Below are 18,968 nucleotides of genomic sequence, written 5' to 3'. Positions count from 1 at the left end.
ATCAGTTGTCTATTTTTGGCTGTCTTGTTTAGTTGTTCATGTATCACACAGTTGTTTTTTGTCATTTTTGAGGAGCTTGCTTCTTCCTGCCTTGAATTTTCACTTAGAAAACTTACAGATTTCTATTTACTTCCCCTGGAAATCTCATTAATTGCATGGTGTCATTGCGCAAAACCCCTTTCTGTCACTCTCTGGTCTTCTCCAACTGGTTTGCATCTTGGCTTTGTTTGGAAGTCACCATGTTGCTGCCTTTCCATAACTCTAGTCTGTCGTCCCAGTTGTGCCCCGTGTCTCCCAGACGGCCAGCCTGCCAAAGTTAAAGCGCTTGCGCAACTCTTGTCACTCTTTGGTAACTTTGTTCTGAAATTGTGATGTGCACCACATGTGTTTGTGCTACAGTCCAAATGCATAGTCCACTGGATCTTAATTTAATTAAACTAAATTATTCCTTTAAAACCTTGTTCTTGTTCTGCAGCCTTCAATTAATACAACCAACATTGATACTCTGCTCGTGGCCACAGATCAAACGGAGAGGATTGTTGAACCCCCTGAAAACGTGCAGGAAAAGATTGCCTTTATCTTCAACAACCTGTCTCAATCCAACATGACCCAGAAGGTAAGGAGTGCACAACTTTTTTCTCTCTCTTTTGGGAGATCAGTCCTGGATCTTTAGGGAAAATTTGTAATTTGTGATCTTTACAAGACGCCAGGCTGCTGCGCTTCAGAACAGTCTCCTGAAAGCTTATTAATCCATTTTCCTCTTAATATAATGAGCCAGGTTGAAGAACTGAAGGAAACGGTGAAAGAAGAGTTCATGCCTTGGGTTTCACAATATCTTGTGATGAAGAGAGTTAGTATTGAGCCAAACTTCCATAGCCTTTATTCAAATTTCCTTGATACCCTGAAAAATCCAGAATTCAACAAAATGGTTCTAAATGAAACCTACAGAAATATCAAGGTAGGTGCTCTGGAGTTTGTTTTTCGTCCTCATTCTTCCTTGGAAAGATAAAAAGGCAGTTATCCAGGGCTAACTGATGGCAAATGAATTTTTTTAAAGTTTGGTTTACTGGGATTTCAGTTATAATCGTCCTTAATTGATGGCTAAGAGGTGGTCTAACTAATATAATGCTGGGCATAAAAGTAACCTCCTCCTGTCCAGTTTAGGTGATATTTTACAGTAATATGGTCTAGTAGTAATAGTCATGCTATATGCTCTCTCTCTCTCTCTCTCTCTCTCTCTCTATATATATATATATATATATATATATGCGCTATAATTACAGTCCTACAAGTTTAGGACTAGCCAAGAAGAGACTTAAGTTCTAAACCAGAGTTTAGCATGAGAGTTTAGTGAGAGCCTGGAAATTTAATGCTTTTCATATTTGTGAAGAACAGATGGAAAATGTCAGCAGTGACAGTCATCTGTGGTGTCTAAACTTGTAGCACAATAATTAGCTAAAACAGGTAAAACTATCATTGGGTAGCAAGAGAGAGTGTATAGATCTTGGTAAAAGGACTGAAATGTGAGCCAAGGAAGGCCGGGTTAAATACCTGTGGCGGTCTTGATGATCCCTGTGTATATTTCCTTTAGGTGCTACTCACATCTGATAAAGCTGCTGCCAACTTCTCCGACCGTTCCTTGCTGAAGAACTTGGGCCACTGGCTGGGGATGATCACACTGGCTAAGAATAAGCCCATCTTGCACACGGTGAGGCTGCCGGGGAGCAGGAGTGTGGAAATACAAAAATGGAAGCGTCATTGCATCCTTTTCACGTTGCAGCATAGATATATTTGTCTCAAAGAGAATCGGCAAAGCTTAGAAAGGAATCTGAATCTGTCTCCTCCTGTCTGTTTTTGTCCATTACTGGGTCTCACTTGCCTTGCTTTGATTTTAGGATTTGGATGTGAAGTCCTTGCTGCTGGAGGCTTATGTTAAAGGACAGCAGGAGCTTCTGTACGTTGTGCCATTTGTTGCCAAAGTCTTGGAATCCAGCGTAAGAAGCGTGGTAAGTCTGATGGACAGTGTGCAAGGGGAGCCAAGGGGAATATTCAGAAGCTGTAATCTGCTCAGAAAGTATCGCAGATTATGTCCATTGTAGCATTAGCAGAGGAGAACAGTGTGCTTGCAGGGTCCCCCTGTTCTTTTCCAGTTGCACTTGTTCCTGAGGTCCCTGTGGTAAAAGATGGACCGTGCTTCTCAGTTCCAGCTAGTTTGATTCAGCACCTTCCTTGAAAATGGGTCTGTTAACTGGGTCCTTCTGCTCTTTCTATTTTCCTGCAGGTTTTCAGGCCTCCAAATCCTTGGACCATGGCAATCATGAATGTACTGGCAGAGCTGCACCAGGAACATGACTTAAAAGTAAATTGTGTTTAACTTCTTTGTGCTCCTCAACACTTCTTGTTTTAAAGACATAGCCGTGTTAGTCTGGAAAATCAGTATGCAAAGGGGTCTTGTAGCATCTTTGAGACGATCTGAAAGAAAGAAGCTGTTAGCATGAGCTTTCATAGACGTGAGCCCACTTCAGTGCATCTGACAAAGTCCTGACTTCCTATTTGATCACTACCTGTCACAGTGCATTTGGTTATAGATTTGGCTAGAAAGGTCTAGCCAGTTCAATGAAAATGAAACTGCTTAAATACTGATCTTGCCTCTGTTTGTTCTAGTGTTCGCCTTCTCATTTGGAGTGCTTTTTTAAAACCATGTAGCAGCTCTCTAGAATGTGTCTTAGGATTTGGCATGGAGGGAAGACATAGATGAAAACATTCACTGGTGGTATAGCTTGAAAATAGGTACATTATTAAACCTGAAATGATTAACTATTACACAGCTGAATCTGAAGTTTGAAATAGAAGTGCTCTGCAAAAACCTTGCCCTTGACATCAATGAACTGAAACCTGGGAACCTCTTGAAAGACAAGGACCGTTTGAAGAACCTGGATGAACAGTTATCTGCTCCAAAGAAAGATGTAAAACAGCCAGAGGAGCTGCCACCAATTGCAACCACCAGTAAGTGGCTAGATCGCCCTTGCTTGCATTGTCCACATAGGGCTCTGCACCCCCCATAGCACTCTGAGAAGGTGCTTCTGCTTCACATGTGCATTGAATTGCTTTCTCAACTACTTTAAGGTGAAAAATGTACAAAATGAACCTAGTGCAGGGAAATGGAAAGCACTTTGAGCTCTCTCCTCCTGTAGCTCCACTTGGGCCCAAGTCGCCATGCTTGCCTCGCTCTCCCAGCTTCCCTGACTGTGGCTACGAAATGGCTGGCTGCTGATAAAATCTGAGACTTGAGGGGCCTGGCTGCAGATGGATCTAACATAGTCACAGTTTACGCTTTTCAGCATGTCTGAGAATGGCAGTGTAAATTTTAACTGTTTTTTGTTCTTGTTTAGTGCTTCTGTACAAGTTCAGTCCTTATAACACACATCCCAACAGATCAGAAGGGGCACTGGGCTTAACTTCATGGTTCCACGGTAGTTTGTGTGGCAGCTGGATTTATAATCCCAACTCACCTCTGTACAAGACAAGTGACTCTGCTGAAGCTGAATTGGCAGTCAGAGGTAGAGATGGCAGATTTGTCAGTCACATATAGAGTCACAATGTACTCCAGGGCAAGAGTGTTCCTTCTGTGTATGTCTTCTCCTGTAGTTTAGTAAGACATAAGGTGCAAGTGGTGCTTGCTTTAGTTCGCAGATGCTTAGAATTCTAAGTATATCCACACCTTTTCTGACACTGAGTGGGGATTTTGCTCTCAGTGGAGACAGGAAATTTCATGAATCACTGAGAAATCTTGAACAAAATGCCCTCTCCTTTTCAGGCAGAAAGAAGGTAACTCATTTTATGTGTCCCAAAGCCATGGCATAATTCGGATGTGTCTGCTGTCAGAGGCCACCTGCCTCTAGTCTGCTTTTTAACTGACATATCAGGTGTCCTTTATAGGAATAACAATCTCCATTGACCACACTCAGTAAAAGGCCATTTATTATTTCTGCCAGCACTGGTTTTCCCAGTGTTGAGCAAATGTTATTTGCCACTTCAGGTGTCAAAATTCTTACGTTGGGTTACTAAAGTGATGAGCTTCCTAGATAATTCTGTACTATTGAGTGATTTTTGTTCTGGGAGAGAGGTAGTGAAAATCTTTCTCCTGTTGCTCTTGTGTTGCTCAGCAGCTTCCACAACACCGGCTACCAGCACCACTTGTACGGCTACTGTCCCTCCGCAGCCACAGTACAGTTACCACGATATCAACGTTTACTCCTTGGGAGGACTAGCTCCACACATTACTCTAAACCCAACTGTAAGTACCGGACTTTGGAAAGGCATTCTTCTTTAGCTTGGGTGGGGTTTTGTGGCAGGATTGGCTAGTTTTAGCAGAGAGGTGGTTGTGTCAATGTGGGTGGTGATAGCTGCCATTTTTGTCTTTCTAGATCCCCCTCTTCCAGACCCATCCACAGTTAAAGCAGTGCGTGCGGCAAGCCATTGAGCGCGCAGTCCAAGAACTTGTTCACCCGGTGGTGGATCGCTCCATTAAGATTGCCATGACTACTTGTGAGCAGATAGTGAGGAAGGATTTTGCACTAGACTCTGAGGAGTCGCGCATGCGGGTGGCAGCGCACCACATGATGCGCAACCTGACCGCTGGCATGGCCATGATTACCTGCAGGGAGCCCTTGCTGATGAGCATCGCTACCAACCTGAAGAACAGCTTTGCCACTGCACTGCGGGTAAGAAGGGCTCCTGGGAGCAAAATAGGTTAAAACTTGCTTGGTAGGCTTGCATTTTAACTCTTTCATAGAGTATCTTTATGCCCTCTTCAAGCTGATGTTTGCTGCTTTAATGCTTTCAAAGATATTAGAAAGATGTTAAATTAAATAGCATAAATCCGAACCCAGAGAATGCTTACCAATAATTGCTGTTCATCCTGGAGAGAAGTGACTGGTGGGCTGCCTCGGGGTCTATGCTGTTGTTTAACATCTAACATTATAAATGTCATAGATGATGGAGTAGAAGGCATGCTTATCAAATGTATGTATGACACTGAACGGGAAGTTGGGAGGGTAGCAAATGCCCCAGAGGAGAGGATCAGGATTCTACATTACCTGGATAGACTGGAGAGCTGGAGCAACACTAACTGAATGGATTTCAATAGGGATAAATGTAAGGAATAAAATGTATAAATACGGGTGACACCTGGCTTCAAAGCAGTAGATTTGAAACTGATTGAGGGGTCTTAGTAGACTACAGGCTAAACAAGAGTCAACAATGTAATGGAATAGCTAACAAGGCCAATGAGGTTCTAGGCTGCATTAAGAGGAGCATAGCGTCAAGACCAAGGGAAGTAGCAGTGCCACTCTGTTCTGCTTTGGTCTGACCTCATCCGGAACCCTTTGTCCAGTTCTGGGCATCACAGTTCAAGGAAGATGTGGGCAAGCTAGAAGGTGTCCAGAGGAGGGTGACCAAAATGGCCAGAGATCTGGAAAGCACCAAGCCCTAGCAGGAATGGCAGGGAGCGGGATGGATATATTTAGCACGGAGCAGAGAAAAGGCTGAGCAGTGACATGATAGCTGTCTTTAAATATCTCAAGTCACATAGAAGATAAAGCCAGCTTGTTTTCTGCAGCTGTAGAGACATGAAGCAAGGGAATTAATTTATAAGAGAAAGATTTTACCCAACCATTAAAAATAACTTCTTGACTGTAAGAGCTGTCTGAGAGTGGAATAGACTGCCTTGAAGGGTGGGGTTGCATAGGCATAGTTGAATTCCTTCCTGTTGCTTTCATAGAAGGCTGTTTTCTGTTAAGAACGTGGATATTATGAATCGGAGGCCATGACAGACTGAGCCTTCCTTTAACGGACTGCCCTTTATCACAGGCAGCCTCCCCGCAGCAGAGGGAGATGATGGAGCAGGCAGCAGCACAGTTGGCTCAGGATAACTGCGAATTGGCCTGTTGCTTCATCCAGAAGACAGCTGTGGAGAAAGCTGGTCCGGAAATGGACAAGAGGCTGGCCACTGTAAGTAGGCGGTCACTTTGCAGTTTAAAGTTAAAGAGTTATATGGTTTCCACACCATTGATCTTTGTCTCGGCTTTTTGTGGCAGGAGTTTGAGCTCAGAAAACATGCGCGGCAGGAGGGTCGGCGATACTGTGATCCTGTAGTGCTGACCTACCAAGCGGAACGGATGCCCGAACAGATCAGGTTGAAGGTAAGAGGCCTGGAGGAACTACTGGGGATGTTATGGCCCTCAGAAATGAGGCTCTCACTGCAGTACTGTCACCATTGTTGGGAGTCTTCCCATACCAGACTAGGGAGCCCAACGCCAGGAAAAAAGACTCTGCTCCTTATTTGATGGAGCTATTGAGTTGCACTGAAACTCTTTCTGGGTTTAAAGGAGCCACTCATTACATTTGGCCTTGTATTGAAACTCTCCTCTATAAATTTGTCTAATTCCATTCTTAAAGCTGCATATCACGTACAGCCAGTGCTGCGTGTGTTGCATGACGAAGGACTACTTTTGCCCTCCCCTGAGTCTTCTGACAATTTGCTTCTTTGGATGAGGCCTGTGTTGATAGTGTTATTGGTGGATGAGAGTTCTGTTTCTCAACCTTCCTCCCTTAGTTGCCTTTTCTAAATTAAACCTCTTCCCTCTTGTGCCAGATGCATCTGCTTTTCCTCAAAACCTAGGGATGATGCTCCAGCTCCCTGACTGACTGGATGTTCTTTTCTGTACCCTTTTCAATTTTTTGAAACCACATTTCTGCTGTTTGTTGAACAGTTGCCAACCTTATTCTTACACTGATATTTGATTACTATTTTAGCTTAAAGTGTATGGATTTTTATAACATGTTGTGTGGTCAGATATGTTTAATCTCCTGTAAAACATCTTCTAAACAAGACTGTTTTAATACCACGACATCTTGAAAAATCACTACCAAAATTCATAAGTTTTCTCCAGACATGCTTTGGTCTGTACAAAATCTTAAACAGTGTTTGCATTTAAGTAGGTGGTCCAATGAAACTAATACATTGATTGGAAAGCAATGCAAGAATGATGTCTGCCATTAAAATGTTGAGAGGCAATGGAAGAGAATGTTGCTCCTTCTCCTGAAGTTGAGAGGAAAAAGCATAACTTTCCCAGGGAGCCTAATTCGGTCAGGAAAAGACTGTCAGTCCACTGTATGGAATACTGTCCGGGTGTAGTACTTTCTTCATTGTGTAGTATTGAATGATAGCCACATTTGCTGATATTCCTCCATATGTCTTTTTAAGGTTGGTGGCGTGGACCCAAAGCAGTTAGCTGTATATGAAGAATTTGCACGAAATGTCCCTGGTTTCTTACCAACCAATGATTCAACTCAACCCACAGGCATCCTGGCTCAGCCAATGAAGGTAGAAACCCAGTTGAAAAGTGTTCTGGTTTTTATATATATATATGGTAATATGATAGAAGAAACAAAAAATGTGGTTGTGACAAGCCTTCATGCACGTATGTATGTGCACTAACCTAAGATAATCCTGTTCTGTCTTAAATCAGCAAGCCTGGGCAACAGATGATGTAGCGCAGATCTATGATAAATGTATGACAGAGCTGGAGCAGCACCTGCAGTCCATTCCTCACACTTTGGCCATGAACCCACAGACTCAAGCCTTGCGCAGCCTCCTGGAGGCGGTGGTGGTGGCGCGCAACTCTCGGGATGCCATCGCGGCCCTTGGGCTGCTCCAAAAGGTTGGTGTGGGAATGTCTCTAACCTGCAAGCCCGAGATCGGGTGGCATGGAGCAGCACTTTCTCCAAAGTCCCAGCAAACATTCTGCGCATGAGTAAGCTGATTGAGCTTATAACTCATAACAGGAACACAACAATGAGGAGAGGAGAGGTGGGAGGAAATGATTATGGGTTAAAGACATTTGGCTGTCAGGTGAGACGCAAAGACCAATCCAGAGTATTTTTGTTTGCTTTAATGAGGTGTATCTTCTTACCTCTTGATTGAATAATCCTCAAGTAACGTTTACAACACTTTACAATAAAACACGCCAGCGCAATTCTGGGGCTCCTAGCCAATACATGACTACAGTTCTGCAGTCCCAAGACATAGCATATGTTTTCTGGTGAGGGTTGGGTAGAAGCTTTCTTTCCCCTGCCATAGCCCTTTATTTTGCTGCATTTTCCTGGTTATAGTATATTTTTAGTAAAGCTGTTGCACAAGAATGTATGTCATTGTAATGTTATGGTGTCACTTGTCCAAAGAGTAAATGCAAACAGTGGGAGTGCCACCAGCAGATGGTTTGTTTGCTGTCCTTCCTGCAGGCTGTTGAAGGCTTGTTAGATGCCACCAGCGGCGCCGATGCCGACCTTCTCCTCCGCTACCGCGAATGTCACTTGCTTGTGTTGAAAGCATTGCAGGACGGCCGTGCCTATGGGTCTCCGTGGTGCAACAAGCAGATCACAAGGTCAGTAATGGCAGAATGGGTGAAGAATAAAGCCTTGAGGGGTGCAGAAATTTTGTCCTAAAACCTTTTGACTTGTGTGAATGTAAACACATCTTTTTTGCAGATGGGTCACTTGAATGCAATGTACTACTGTTTCTTGGCTTCCGCACCATAAGCCACTTAAGATTCATGCCTGTAACTGAATGCGTGGTGTGTTTGAAGAGATAACATCTTAAATCTCAGTGCTCTGGATATCGAGACTGAAAGGAGGATAAATTGCCATGACAAAAACGACTTGCTTTTCCAGGTGTCTGATTGAGTGTCGAGATGAATACAAATACAACGTAGAAGCTGTGGAGCTACTGATCCGTAACCACCTTGTTAACATGCAGCAGTATGACCTTCACCTAGCTCAGGTGAGATGTCAACGCAGATGGTGACTTTGAGGTCAGTGCGCATGGCGTTGAATGAAGGCCATTCACTGTTTGACTTCCTTTCCATTTACAGTCAATGGAGAATGGCTTGAACTACATGGCAGTGGCATTTGCAATGCAGCTGGTGAAAATTCTCTTGGTGGATGAGAGAACAGTAGCTCACATCACTGAAGCGGATCTGTTCCACACCATTGAAACCTTGATGAGAATTAATGCTCACTCCAGAGGAAATGCTCCAGAGGGGTAAGGCTGAGAGCATTTGGTGCTAGTGCCAGTGCTGCGTGTTCCCCTTCTGTTGATGTCCTTTAAGATTTTATCCAACCCAGTCTTAAATTTCCATTTCAGCTAAGTGTAGACGAATGTGATCTCTAAAATACAATTTACAATTTGTCTTTCTGTATGCTAGGATGTCTTTAGACCCTTGCGCACATTTCAAAGCTTAAACTCCTGCACTCCGGATCTCTTGCAGGTTGCCGCAGTTGATGGAGGTGGTGCGCTCTAACTACGAAGCCATGATTGACCGTGCACACGGAGGACCAAATTTCATGATGCATTCTGGGATCTCGCAGGCGTCAGAGTATGATGACCCCCCCGGCCTGAGGGAAAAGGCGGAATATCTCCTGCGGGAATGGGTGAACCTCTACCACTCGGCCGCCGCCGGGCGCGATAGCACCAAAGCTTTCTCGGCGTTTGTTGGACAGGTAGAGCTTGGGGAAAGAGAGGTGCTTTTCATTCAACATAACTATCGTGTGATGCCCTTGCATCAGATGTAACCTTAATTCCCCATACCTTTTCTTTTCAAAATGTTTAAAACCTTTTTTTTTAAATAGAGGTGTTCCAATGTGACTAACACTATTGTGTGTCTATGTGCCTTCAAGTCACTGTTGATTTATGGCAATTCCATGAATTTTGTAGGGTTCTCTTGGTTTGCCAAGCCCTTTCCTCTGAAATATAGCCTGCAGCACCTAGTATTCATTGGCAGTCAAAATACTAACCAGGGCTGACCCTATTTTAGCTTACAAGATACCTATTAATAAATGTGTCAGATACCTTCATAATCCTCAAATTTCAGTATACTAGAAATGCTATGATATATTACTGTCTAGCCAGTTTTTGAGAGCTAGCATGGTTTGAGTGTTGGATTAGGACTCTGGACTTTAGAGTTTGAATCCCCACCTGGCCATAGAAACCCACTGGGTGAAAGCTCAAGCTGGCATGCTATGGCAGTTCCGCGGCTTTTCTGGGGACAGCTTCAAAGGCCAGTAGGCAAAATGGACATGAGGGCAAGTTATTTGGCTCATCGGAGGAGGCCCCCCTAACGCAACGTTAGTTTATTCCTCTCCGCTCACGCAACAGATCTTGGGCTCCTTGTTGTGAAAGCCCATTCTGGTCCAGTGTGGAGGCAGCATCTCTCCATTGGTCCTTGTGGGTGGCTGACAGTCAAGCTCCACAGCCCTGCCGTCTCCGGGGCTCTCCCTCTGGCCTCCTCCTGGCCTCCCAGTCCTGCCGCCATCCCTCCAAAGTACTTCACAGCCAGAATGAACTAGAAGGAGAGCCAAAGGGTAGCAATACATTTGCCACAAGAGCACTGCCTTCCTCAGTGACTCATTGGCACGGATGTCTACTGCTTGCCAAACCACAGTGGGCTTTCCCTGGAAGTCACCAGTGTGCAATTTTCCAGCCATGTGTGGGAAATGCAGATGTATTCCACACAAAATAAACTGATTCAAACTGCTATGCCAACAAGCCATCTTAGTGAAGTTGAGCTCCACTTGATAAGACATCAAGGAATATGGTTTATCATACTTGGGATAGTCCAGATGAATGTGCAGAGAATAACTGGAAATCAGGCTGGCTTCTGTTGTTTTACTGATCTTGAAAAGTGCCCCCAAAAGTTAATGGGTTGTTTTAAAGGCTTCTTCAGAAGTATGAGGTCCACAATTAACGGAGCTCCACTGTGGAGCATAAGACTCCCAAGGCTTTCTGTAACTGATTCCAAGGCTGGGCTTAGTTTGGCTGGTTTGCCTGGTCTAGAAATTTTGTTTAATATTTCTGTTCTTGAAAGTGTTTAAATGTCTTGTGAAATGAAACTTCACTGTTTTCTGAATGAAATTTTCTTTCTCAATAACTGCTGCCTCAAGTTAACCTTGCAGGTGACTGAAATACACTCTTACCCCGGGATACGAATGCGCCGCGATACGAAATTTCCGGGTTACGAAAAAAAAATAATAAAAAATATTTCCGGGTTACGAAGGTTATTCCGGGTTACGAATAAACTTTTTGGTGCTTTTCGGCGCTATTTCGCACCAAATCGCGGCTTTTCCCCATTAGCGCATATGGCTTTTTCGGCTTACGAAGCCTTCCGGGTTACGAAAATGGCGGCGGAACGAATTAATTTCGTAACCCGGGGGCCGAGTGTATTCATTTTTGTTTAATTACTCAAAGAATAATGAAAGTAGCAGGAGTAGCTGGAATGATTAGCTTAACATATTCCAGTTCCCAGCTTGTCTTTAGGAGGATTTCTCATTCAGATTCCACTTAGACTTTAATAAGAGAGCATGCACGCGCGCACACACTCACACTTATGACCACAGCAGTGTATGTTGTGAAACTATATTTGTTCTGCTTTGATGGTGTAAGATGGCCAGATTATGTGAACAATGGTTGTATGAGGTCCTCAGCTGTATTGTATTTTGGGTGTGTTGACCATTGTATTTGAAAGAACTGGCATCCCTCCCTCCCTTTTAAGTTGCCATCACCTCCCAGAGCTTGCCTTGGCCATTCATTTCAAGTATTGTAGTGGTGTGATTGGAAAACCGCCTGCTCTCCATGCCGCCACTGCTGCTGCGCACCTTAACACCTTGCCTTGACAAAATAGACAAGCAGGTTGCCACAACCGTACTTCCAGCTTCATTCAATGGCACATGTGTGTTCCGTGTCCATGCTGAGCGAAGCCGTTTCTTTGTATGTTGAGGCCAGAAAGTTCTGCTGGTAGCAGATTCCCCTCATACAGCCCCACTGCTGCTGCTCCTCTTCGCAGTTTGGCATATCCTTCAGGGAACCCATGCCTCCCTTTTCCCCATAGGCTGACCACATACATCCTGTGGCATTACAGATGGCTGTTTACAGGAAACTCTTGGGTTTCAAGGAGCCTTCCTCGCTCACGGTCGCAGTCTTTTCCATCTGGAACAGCGGTTCTCAACCTGTGGGTCGCGACCTCTTTGGGGTTGAGTGATCCTTTCATGGGGGTCACATATTTCCGGTGGTCTTAGGAACCGAGACACCACAATTTTATGGTTGAGGGTCACCACATGAAGAAGTGTATTAAATGGCATTGAGAGCCACTGATCTAGAAGATGGTGCTGACATAAAGATGTGAGACCAGTCTACATAGAGGTTTTCATATGTGACACACTATTATTGTAGGAAGCTTTGCCAACTTGCAGTGTTGCTTTTCAGATGAAGACACATTCTTTGGTCTGACTCTCCCCTGGTTCCCTCAACAGATGCATCAGCAGGGAATCCTGAAAACGGATGACTTGATCACCAGGTTCTTCCGCCTTTGCACTGAGATGTGTGTGGAGATCAGCTACCGTGCACAAGCGGAGCAGCAGCACAACCCGGCTGCCAACCCCACCATGATCCGTGCCAAGTGCTACCACAACCTGGATGCCTTTGTGCGCCTCATTGCGCTGCTGGTGAAGCACTCTGGGGAGGCTACCAACACAGTCACAAAGATCAACTTGCTGAACAAGGTGGGCAGGGGAGTGTCAGGGCCTTTTGTTTCAGACTCGGCGCTTCAAAGTTGGAGGGTTAGAACTGGGCATGAGATGGCACCATTATTTGAACTGCAGTCTAGACATGAAGTAATGCCAGGGAAGCTTCTATTTCCTCTAGGCCTTGACCCATCTGTAATAGGAGTCACTGACCTACCTGGCAAGGTTGTTGAGAGATGACACAGGAAGGGCTTTGCGCTCTTAGGGAAAACATGATACAAAGACAAAGGAGGTGGGTCCTTGATGTCCCTTAAATATGGTTGAGCAGACCATAGCGCCTGTATGAGCACAAACCAAGTCAGCATTTTGGAAGGTTGTCTTGGATGCATTCAAACAAGTACTGGTCTCAGAACAAAAAACACTCCTTGAGGTTTTTTGTTACTGTGGTCCTTATACAATACCTGGCTAATGTGGTTTCAGAGGAGGCTTATGGCAATTGCGAAAACTGTTTGGAGCTAATGGATTCTTTTGTCTTTGCAGGTTCTTGGGATCGTGGTGGGAGTCCTTTTGCAGGACCACGATGTCCGCCAGAGTGAATTTCAGCAGCTTCCCTACCATCGCATTTTTATCATGTTGCTTTTAGAATTAAATGCCCCTGAACATGTTCTGGAAACCATAAACTTTCAAACACTCACAGCCTTCTGGTACGTATTACTGATTTCACCACTGTGCAAAGTAAGACTCCCCACTCCCTTCCCACTTTGGTGTAACATGTCCATCAGTAGCAAAACTACATTATGCAGATTTGTGGAGGCATTCAAGAGCTCAGCAAGCCTTCAGAAAGAGCGGCTAGATTTCTCTTTTGTTGGAGCCCAGAGTCTTTTGGAACTATCTATTAAAAATTATTAAGCTCAGAAATTTAATGTAAATGGAATTGACATAAATGAAGGTGGCGAGAGGGAGTAGCTATTCCGACAGGGATGAAGTAGCCACAAAGTTAGTGGTTTTCCTTAACCCACCACCAATTTAAACAGTTTTAAATGGCAAAATATCAGAGTCTACCTCCAGAGGAACAAGAAGAAGTTTGCCAGGAGACGAAAACAGACTCCAGTTGCTCACACATCCCTAAGCAAGCAAAGGACACCCTTTGAGCCATCCCACGGTTCCTGTTTCTTCCTTCCACTCATGTCCTCTTTCCTACACAGACAAAGATAACCGCTTCCTCCATTTGACAGCAAGGTCCAAGTCCCTTCCTCCCCTTGTAGCTAGGCTAAGGAAACCTCTCCTTCCCAGCAGCACCAGGGCTGCGCTTGCATTTACTCTGGCAGCCTAGGCAAATAAAACCAGACCAGCCACCTTTCCTTACTACTCAGAGTTGCACCCCCAAACTCCAAGCAGCTTCATCTTTCCTTTCCTCATTCAACTGCACAGGTGCACTGGGGGAGCTATGTATTGTGGGTAAGAGATTCATTCATCTATTTTATTTCTTGAGAAATGTCCATGATGTGTCATAATCCATGAGTTTTTGGCTTTACATCGAGGGGAAGGTAGATGCCGCATTTTGCTGGATTTGGGAGGATTGGCAGTCACTGGGATTGGGAGCAGAGTAGTGGATAATTCTCCCAAGAACAACTTCTGGTGTCCGAGTTCTTATGGGAAGCTGATCAGATTCCTAAAATGTCATTCTGACATAAAGTTGCTTTGTTTTAATAGTTTTAAAAAAGAATGCGCCTAGCTTTGTATCTCACATTCCTCGCCTCCTTGCTGCGCTCAGCCATGGACTTGGCCAGTGAGACTATAATACCAAGTCCTTATCTGTTTAACTAAACACTCTGACACCAAGCCCCTGTGCTCTGTCTTTATTTCAGCAACACATTTCACATCCTGAGACCTACAAAAGCTCCAGGTTTTGTTTATGCTTGGCTAGAATTGATCTCCCATCGGATATTTATTGCGAGAATGCTGGCGCATACCCCACAGCAGAAGGTGTGGCTGCAGTTTATCTTCTGTAACTTACGAAGCTCCCACAGGGAATAAGGAGGCATCTTGGTTTGCAGGTTTTGTGTGACTAGAATGACTTTCTGGTTTATTCATGTGCTGCAATGTTCATTTAGTGTGTTTCTATAGGGCAACTGCAGAGAACAAAAAGTTTCAGTTTGGCACCTAAGCAAGGACCAAAGTTTAAACCCTCAGCGACATTGTTAAAATAATATTTGTAAAAGATAATAGTTTGCCTGGAACTGAATTTGACTACGATCACATTAGGCCCACACTTTTAAGTGTTAAAAAGTGAACTGACTGTGTTTGGCATGAGCCTGGGTCCTCCCTTGACACCTTTCCTCCATTGGAGTCACAAGGAAGAGACCAGAAGCGTCAGTTTCCACTTTCGGTTAAACCGCTGTGTGCCATTAGACTGTGACGCCCCTCCTAAGCGCTGGTTTCAGCCACAGGGATTCCCTGTGTAAAAACCATGGGGCAAGATGGGTGGCAAGGGATGGAATAATATTTGAGATCAAGCTAGTGTTTATGCACCAGCGGAATGCCTGGGAGGTTTTGGCGGACGCTGGGATCACACATGGCAGGTGCCATTCGGTGTCACTGCCACAAGGACATGCCATTATGGTGTTAAATTGAAAGCAGTCCACTGTAGCCTTCATACACGTTCTGCAGAACCTGAAGCAGAGGGATTTTTGTCCTTGTCTGTGCGCAGCCTTGGCCATGCTAGTCTCGCCAGCCATTGCTCCATTTCCCTCAGAGCCACAGAGTTCAACCCAAAGAGTGTCCCTTCTTGTGGAAGCCGGCTGGTCGCACGCTTTGGGTGGCCCTAAGAGATTCTGAAAAGGGAGTTGTTGCCATGCTGTTGTAGTTTGCGGATTGCTAATCCTGTCACGCTGGTGGTGGGGAGTAGTAGCCTGTGCATTGCTGAACAATACTAGCCATAGAACACCTCTTTACTCTCACAATGTCCTTTCTCTTTGCAGGGCTGGCCTATGTATGCTCAGTTGCTAATTGATCTGTTTAAATATTTGGCTCCTTTCCTGAGAAATGTAGAACTTGCCAAACCTATGCAAATTCTGTACAAGGTAAATTATGCTGTTTTCTAGGTGAGCATTTTTTTGGAGGGAGGTTGGTGTGCAGCCACTGAGTTCCCACTTTGTTCCTGCCCCAAACAGACAACAGCTCACTTTCTCTGTTAAAACTGTAGCACACATCAGCACTCTTAGACCTCAGCGGGCAGGAAGAGGTTAGAGTTTGTGATGATAGACCGTGCGTGTGCAAATTTTCACGTACATGGGTGACACGTGTATCCTCTTCATATTTGGTGCCATGTGGGACTCGGGGTCAAAAAGGTGGCTGCCATGCCATGTGTCAAGGGATGGGTTGGAAAGCTTTGTAGGGACACCAAGTCTTACGCCTTGTCTCCCCCCCCCTTTTTTTTGTTTGTTTGTTTATGTTTTTGTCCTTGTAGGGTACTCTCCGTGTGTTGCTTGTCCTGTTACATGATTTCCCAGAATTTCTCTGTGACTACCATTATGGGTTCTGTGATGTGATTCCTCCAAATTGTATTCAGCTGAGGAACCTGATCTTGAGTGCCTTCCCGCGGAACATGAGACTTCCAGACCCCTTCACTCCCAACCTTAAGGTAATGCCCCTAATTCCCTGAAGCTGCAAGGTCTATCAGTGTGGCAATGCGCCTGCTGGGAGGTTGCTTTGCTTTTTTTAACTTCAAAGGTAAACAACGGCGTCAGACTCCTTGGTCTGATTGCAGGGCCATCTAAATGACGTTATTTTTCCAGTTAGCTCTGAAACCTTTCAGGGGCTGGGAAAGTGTTCAGATCTGGTGGTACAGGCAGCATCTTCCACAGTGGGAGAGGACATAAAGAAATTGATTTGCCCACTTGGCAACTGTGAAACTCTGACATTTTAGCTTTGTCACATGAAGGCCCTTCCTCCCTCCTTGGCCAATTTCTCTTTTGAAAATGTTGTTTAACAGTGTGCTAAAATCATAAAAATACTTCTTTAAACCAGTTCAGTAAACTGAAAAGAAAGAGCAGCTAAAAATGCTTAGTTGTAAGCCCCAAAGTCTAATGAAAAACTATTCATAGAACAAGTTGATGGAAAAATCATGTGTGCAACCCTTTTATCAGTTTCATGTTATGCTCTCCTTACCCCAGAATATGTGACTCTGTATCCAAAACCTTTTGAACAGTGTTAGGACTCTTAATGTCTCTCTTTTGGCAGGTCGACATGTTGAGTGAGATCAATATTGCGCCACGGATTCTCACCAACTTCACGGGCGTGATGCCTCCGCAGTTCAAGAAGGACTTGGACTCCTATCTCAAAACCCGGTCGCCAGTCACATTCCTCTCTGACTTGCGCAGCAACTTGCAGGTGAGGGACTTCACCCAGGGTCTGGGGCTGAGGTTGGTGGGTGCATGTGTGATCGGGGGGAGGGTGCATACTTTGACCATCAGACTAAAGGCCCAGAAAGCCCAACTCTCATCCCAGTGTGGGATGGGCTACAAAGAATGTCTGCATTCATTTTATGCTGAACAGCAGATTCTGTTGAAAAGCGTGTGGGTGTTTTACAAGAAGTGCCTCTTTGGAGAGAATATAATCTTATTAGGTGGCAGGCAAGGTGAGAGGAGCCTGTTTGTGTAATGTTAGAGACCAGGAAATGGCCAGGGCTTGACTTGTCTCCCTTTGATGTCAGATGCAGATGAAAGACTGCCTGTGTCCCATGGAGAGACTCCAGTGTTCATGGCATTGAGCCCTTTCTCTCTGCCTTTCTTTCCTTTGCCAGGTGTCGAATGAGCCCGGCAATCGCTACAACATCCAGCTGATCAATGCTCTGGTGCTGTATGTTGGCACTCAGGCTATTGCTCACATCCACAACAAGGGCAGCACTCCCTCCATGAGCACCATCACCCACTCGGCTCACATGGATATCTTCCAGAATCTTGCTGTTGACCTGGACACAGAAGGTAAGAACAGACACTGATGGTGTCCCAACCCTCAGCATTTGATACTGAGATAGGTTTCTTTAGGGACAAAAAGCCGTTTGGTTGGACCTCATGTCCCAGAGGACACAGCAGTTCATCTCCTTCTATTGGGAAAGGTGGGGGGAGAGAAAGGGAAGCCGCCCCTCTTATCTCTTTTGAAGGACAAGATCCATCATAGATTTTCATCATTTATTTATTTATCACTCTCCCTGTACAACAACCCCCCCCCCCAAGCTAGTTCCCTGCCAAAGGAAAAGGGGATGGCAGTGTGGGAAGAGATGGGGTCCAGCAGATGCTGCCTCCTCTTCTCTACTGCCTGGTTCCTTCTCCCTTTAATTTGCCCATCCGGCTCCTTCATGATTCTTCTCTTGTCCCAGGTCGGTACCTCTTCTTGAATGCCATTGCCAACCAGTTACGGTACCCCAACAGCCACACACACTATTTCAGCTGTACCATGCTTTACCTATTTGCTGAGGCAAACACCGAAGCTATCCAAGAACAGATCACCAGGTAAAAGACCAAAAGAACTTGGACCCACCTGCCTCTTTCTCAGAGAAGGTGGCTGTCCTGGGAAAGCAGAGGCTGGCAGGTGCTTCTTGGAAGTGGAAAGTCCAAAAGTCTAGAGCAGAAGTGGAGAACTGGTGGGCGGCTGCAGATGGAAAAGTCTGGAGCGTCACAGTTGCTCACCCTGATCAAGAGGACCAAAGGTTTTCCACACGTGTGCATGAGCCTGCCTTTTTTTGTCTTGGCAAATTGGTGACTCCCTTCCTCCTCCTTTCTCTTTTACAGAGTTCTGTTAGAGCGACTGATTGTAAATAGACCTCACCCATGGGGTCTCCTCATAACCTTCATTGAGCTGATTAAAAACCCAGCGTTCAAGTTCTGGAACCACGAGTTTGTGCACTGTGCTCCGGAAATTGAAAAGTGAGTAATGTTTTGGAGTGTGGTTTGTTTCTGCAGGAGGCAGTCCTTTGGGTTTGGCTGCTTCCAGAGGAAAGGGGAGTTTCTGTTTGGAAATGAAGCTGTCCTCCTCCTCCTCCTCTGTGTAGGCTGTTCCAGTCTGTAGCCCAGTGCTGCATGGGGCAGAAACAGGCACAGCAAGTAATGGAAGGAACGGGAGCCAGTTAGAAGCCGCCAGCCCCGAGGTCTCCATCCCATCCAGCCGACAGAAGCGGGCGCCGCGCATGGGTCTGTGCGGACGGCCGTGGGGCTGCCCCTCCCTTTTCGGCAGGGGGCTTACATTGCGGATCTTTGTGTGAGAAAAACCTCCTCCTACGTGGGCATGTTCCAAAGTTTAAAACAAAGTTCTGACTCTTGGCCAAAATTCAGAAGATGCTGTGAATATAATTTTGAACTATTGTAAATACACAGAACAGAAATATTTGTCTG

At 45.2% G+C, this 18,968-nt stretch overlaps 1 protein-coding gene across 12 annotated transcripts in view; it reads left to right on the top strand.

Annotated features, from left to right (window-relative positions):
* LOC149306116 (CCR4-NOT transcription complex subunit 1) overlaps positions 1-18,968 on the top strand; it is a 50,615-nt gene extending 31,647 nt beyond the window's left edge. For 4 of the 12 annotated variants that reach the window (XM_089540065.1, XM_089540063.1, XM_089540064.1 and 1 more), the window contains exons 24-50: positions 476-616; positions 779-958; positions 1,592-1,708; positions 1,896-2,006; positions 2,282-2,359; positions 2,829-3,006; positions 3,393-3,560; positions 4,167-4,297; positions 4,428-4,724; positions 5,872-6,012; positions 6,099-6,203; positions 7,268-7,387; positions 7,533-7,724; positions 8,305-8,447; positions 8,734-8,842; positions 8,934-9,103; positions 9,330-9,582; positions 12,367-12,615; positions 13,117-13,280; positions 14,445-14,562; positions 15,558-15,659; positions 16,046-16,219; positions 16,819-16,968; positions 17,381-17,561; positions 17,957-18,089; positions 18,369-18,503; positions 18,629-18,968. In XM_089540065.1, coding sequence (XP_089396191.1) covers positions 476-616; positions 779-958; positions 1,592-1,708; positions 1,896-2,006; positions 2,282-2,359; positions 2,829-3,006; positions 3,393-3,560; positions 4,167-4,297; positions 4,428-4,724; positions 5,872-6,012; positions 6,099-6,203; positions 7,268-7,387; positions 7,533-7,724; positions 8,305-8,447; positions 8,734-8,842; positions 8,934-9,103; positions 9,330-9,582; positions 12,367-12,615; positions 13,117-13,280; positions 14,445-14,562; positions 15,558-15,659; positions 16,046-16,219; positions 16,819-16,968; positions 17,381-17,561; positions 17,957-18,089; positions 18,369-18,503; positions 18,629-18,707 — 4,119 coding nt within the window. In that variant the 3' untranslated portion in view covers positions 18,708-18,968. The remainder of the gene's footprint in view (positions 1-475; positions 617-778; positions 959-1,591; positions 1,709-1,895; positions 2,007-2,281; positions 2,360-2,828; positions 3,007-3,392; positions 3,561-4,166; positions 4,298-4,427; positions 4,725-5,871; positions 6,013-6,098; positions 6,204-7,267; positions 7,388-7,532; positions 7,725-8,304; positions 8,448-8,733; positions 8,843-8,933; positions 9,104-9,329; positions 9,583-12,366; positions 12,616-13,116; positions 13,281-14,444; positions 14,563-15,557; positions 15,660-16,045; positions 16,220-16,818; positions 16,969-17,380; positions 17,562-17,956; positions 18,090-18,368; positions 18,504-18,628) is intronic. The other 8 variants (XM_089540071.1, XM_089540072.1, XM_089540070.1 and 5 more) reach the window with 5 other exon arrangements.

Source organism: Sceloporus occidentalis, unplaced genomic scaffold (assembly GCF_023333645.1).
Source record: "Sceloporus occidentalis isolate IW3139 unplaced genomic scaffold, rSceOcc1.0.p SCAF_10, whole genome shotgun sequence".
NCBI classification, from domain to species: Eukaryota; Metazoa; Chordata; class Lepidosauria; order Squamata; family Phrynosomatidae; genus Sceloporus; species Sceloporus occidentalis.
Note: the sequence above shows the minus strand (reverse complement) of the source record. Positions and strands in the feature narration are given on the sequence as shown.